Consider the following 2,380-nt stretch of genomic DNA (forward strand, 5'->3'; position numbering starts at 1 on the left):
TTCAGCAGTTCCACCGGCTCTGCCATCGTGAACCCCACTTCCCCACTCACCATTTCAAAGTCTAAGATGTGCTGGTTCTCCACGCCCCCGGGGTAGAGGCGCAGGGGCTGGTGAGAAATGCTATCCAGCAGTGGTGTCCAGAAGCCCCAGGAGGCCAGCAGGTTCTCCGTGGTAATGAAGAAGTCCTTTCTGCCATGGTAGATGTTGGATATGAGAACAGAATACGCGTCTCTCTCTTTCACAGGATGGTACACGTAGTAATCAGACAATGGCTGTCCAAAAATCCGCTGCTCTGACTGACCCGCTGCTTCTCTCCAGCTGCCTTTCGGCATGACGGGCCTGAAAAGGTTCCTGCTCACAAGCACTGCAGGGGTGTTGAGTGCACCGTGCCCAATGTAGAAGATGATCTGCTTGGCTTTACACTGGCTATGTCCTGCATCCCTCAGAGTCTCGCTCTGAGTGCAGTACGCCCGGTTCTTGAAGAGGACACGGATAAAACCTACTCGTTCATCCAAAGCTTTCCCGGAAGTGAGGAGGAAAGGGACCCCTTCCCAGCGCAGGCTGTCACTGTGAATCAGCACACCTGAAACGAGAGTGATCCCAGCTACCAAATTAAACTCCATCTCTAGCACCTACCCATCATTCTCCTTCCCAGAAATCTTGGCATCCACTGCATCTGTTGCTCCGTGTTCATCTCTTTCACGTCATCCCTGGACTACCTGCTCTCCAGCTACCCCTGCTGTGCTTCCTCCCAGGTACCCTACTCGATTAGCCTCCTTCCATCTTGCAGGAAACCAGTTTCTGAGCACGAGCATCATTCAGACAAAATCTTTAATGTTCATAGGACACAGCATGGCTAGAGATGGCCTTGTGGTTACTAACCAGAGAGAACTGCCAATGCTTTACTCCTCAGATGCAGGGAGCAACTCAACTTATGAAAAGGCAAGGGAGTTTGCAGGTAATTTCTAAAAATAATGTGAAGATCTTACCAAGAATACTGGGACGCAGATCTTGTGCAATGCCAGTCACTGATCATTAGTTAACTAACATGACAACGGTGTTACCTTGTTACAGCTCACAGCTACCTCGCCATGGATGCCTGGAGACATCGCCGTGCCAGCACTGAGGTCCAGAGTCATGGGCTGGAGTCAGCATTCAAGGACTCACATCTCCTGCTCTCCTCAGCTCTAGACTACTCCCCTCTCCAGGGCCCAGACCAAACTCTCACCTGCGAAGGTTGGAGTTGTGCTGACGTAGTCTGGTCCCTTCTGCAGTTCCTCGCATACTTGGCTGGTATATGCCTGATACTGACCCAGCACGGCACTGTTTTTCTGCAGGCGCCGCAAGGACTGGAAGGCCTGCAGCTTGCACTGCAAAACCTCTTCTGCCCTGCTCACGTTGGCTGGGAGCTCCATGGTCAGAAACATCAGGGCCTCCGTGAGGTGGTTCTGCAGCACATCCCGGATGACTCCGTACTGCTCGTAGAAGCTGGTGCGGCCTGGGGACACAGAGGAGGTAAGATGCCGGTAAACTGATGTGGTTTTCTTGCAGCCTTGCCCCCTGCATGTATAACGTGCACCATGGAGAATAAGGAACACAAGCTCTATCTGCACCAAGCTCCTCTTCTCCTGGCCCAACAATTAACTTGAAGCTATCCAGCTCAGAGAAGCTGTCCTTGTCCCATCACTGGACGTGTTCAAGGTCTGGCTGGACAGGGCTTTGAGCAACCTGACACAGTGGAAGATGTCCCTGCTCAGGGCAGGGGGGTTTGACTAGATGATCTTCAAAGGTCTCTTTCAACTCAAACCATTACTATGATTCTACGCCTTTCCTCTCCCTCCAGAGGGGCTTCCAAAATGTTGCTGGTACTAAAATACAGATCAGAGGTTCCCACAGGATGGCTTGTCCTCTGCAGAGCCAGACGTAATCCTCCCTTTGGGTGCTTACAGAGCCTAAACCCAGCAGGAGTAATGTTCTCGCCTGATACTTTGAGCGCCCAGAGCAGAAGGCGGCTTTGCTTTCTTGGACTGCTTATGCCTTCAGAAGCTGCGGTCAGTGACTGGCAGCAATATCCAGCTCAAACCTCCCACACACAGCACGATGCAGGGCCCCTGTAAAACCCTCACCCTGACACTCCTGTTCCCCAGGTCACAGCTCCTGGGCCTGGGACTCCACACGAAACACAGTTCTACACAAAAGCTTTGACACAGTAGCTGGAAAGGGGGGTCAGAGAGGGAGCACCCCCAGGTCCACACAACAGCTGGGCCCTGGCAACGACCCCTGCTCTCCGCTGCCTCTTTTCCCCTGGTTTTCATGTCCTCAAAAGGCTCTGGCTGAGCCTTGACAGACAAAATTCCACGTGCAAAGCCCTGCTTCTCTT

The 2,380-nt window shown here is 52.6% G+C and overlaps 1 protein-coding gene across 1 annotated transcript in view; it reads right to left on the reverse strand.

Annotated features, from left to right (window-relative positions):
- The window catches only part of H6PD (hexose-6-phosphate dehydrogenase (glucose 1-dehydrogenase)), a 6,852-nt gene that overhangs the window by 887 nt on the left and 3,585 nt on the right, over positions 1-2,380 (reverse strand). The window contains exons 3-4 of the mRNA XM_010139191.1: positions 1,229-1,498; positions 7-583 (exon numbers count right to left, since the gene is read on the reverse strand). Of these exons, the coding sequence (XP_010137493.1) occupies positions 7-583; positions 1,229-1,498 (847 nt within the window). The remainder of the gene's footprint in view (positions 1-6; positions 584-1,228; positions 1,499-2,380) is intronic.

The sequence above is a fragment of the Buceros rhinoceros genome, unplaced genomic scaffold (assembly GCF_000710305.1).
Source record: "Buceros rhinoceros silvestris isolate BGI_N320 unplaced genomic scaffold, ASM71030v1 scaffold887, whole genome shotgun sequence".
Lineage (NCBI taxonomy): Eukaryota > Metazoa > Chordata > Aves > Bucerotiformes > Bucerotidae > Buceros > Buceros rhinoceros.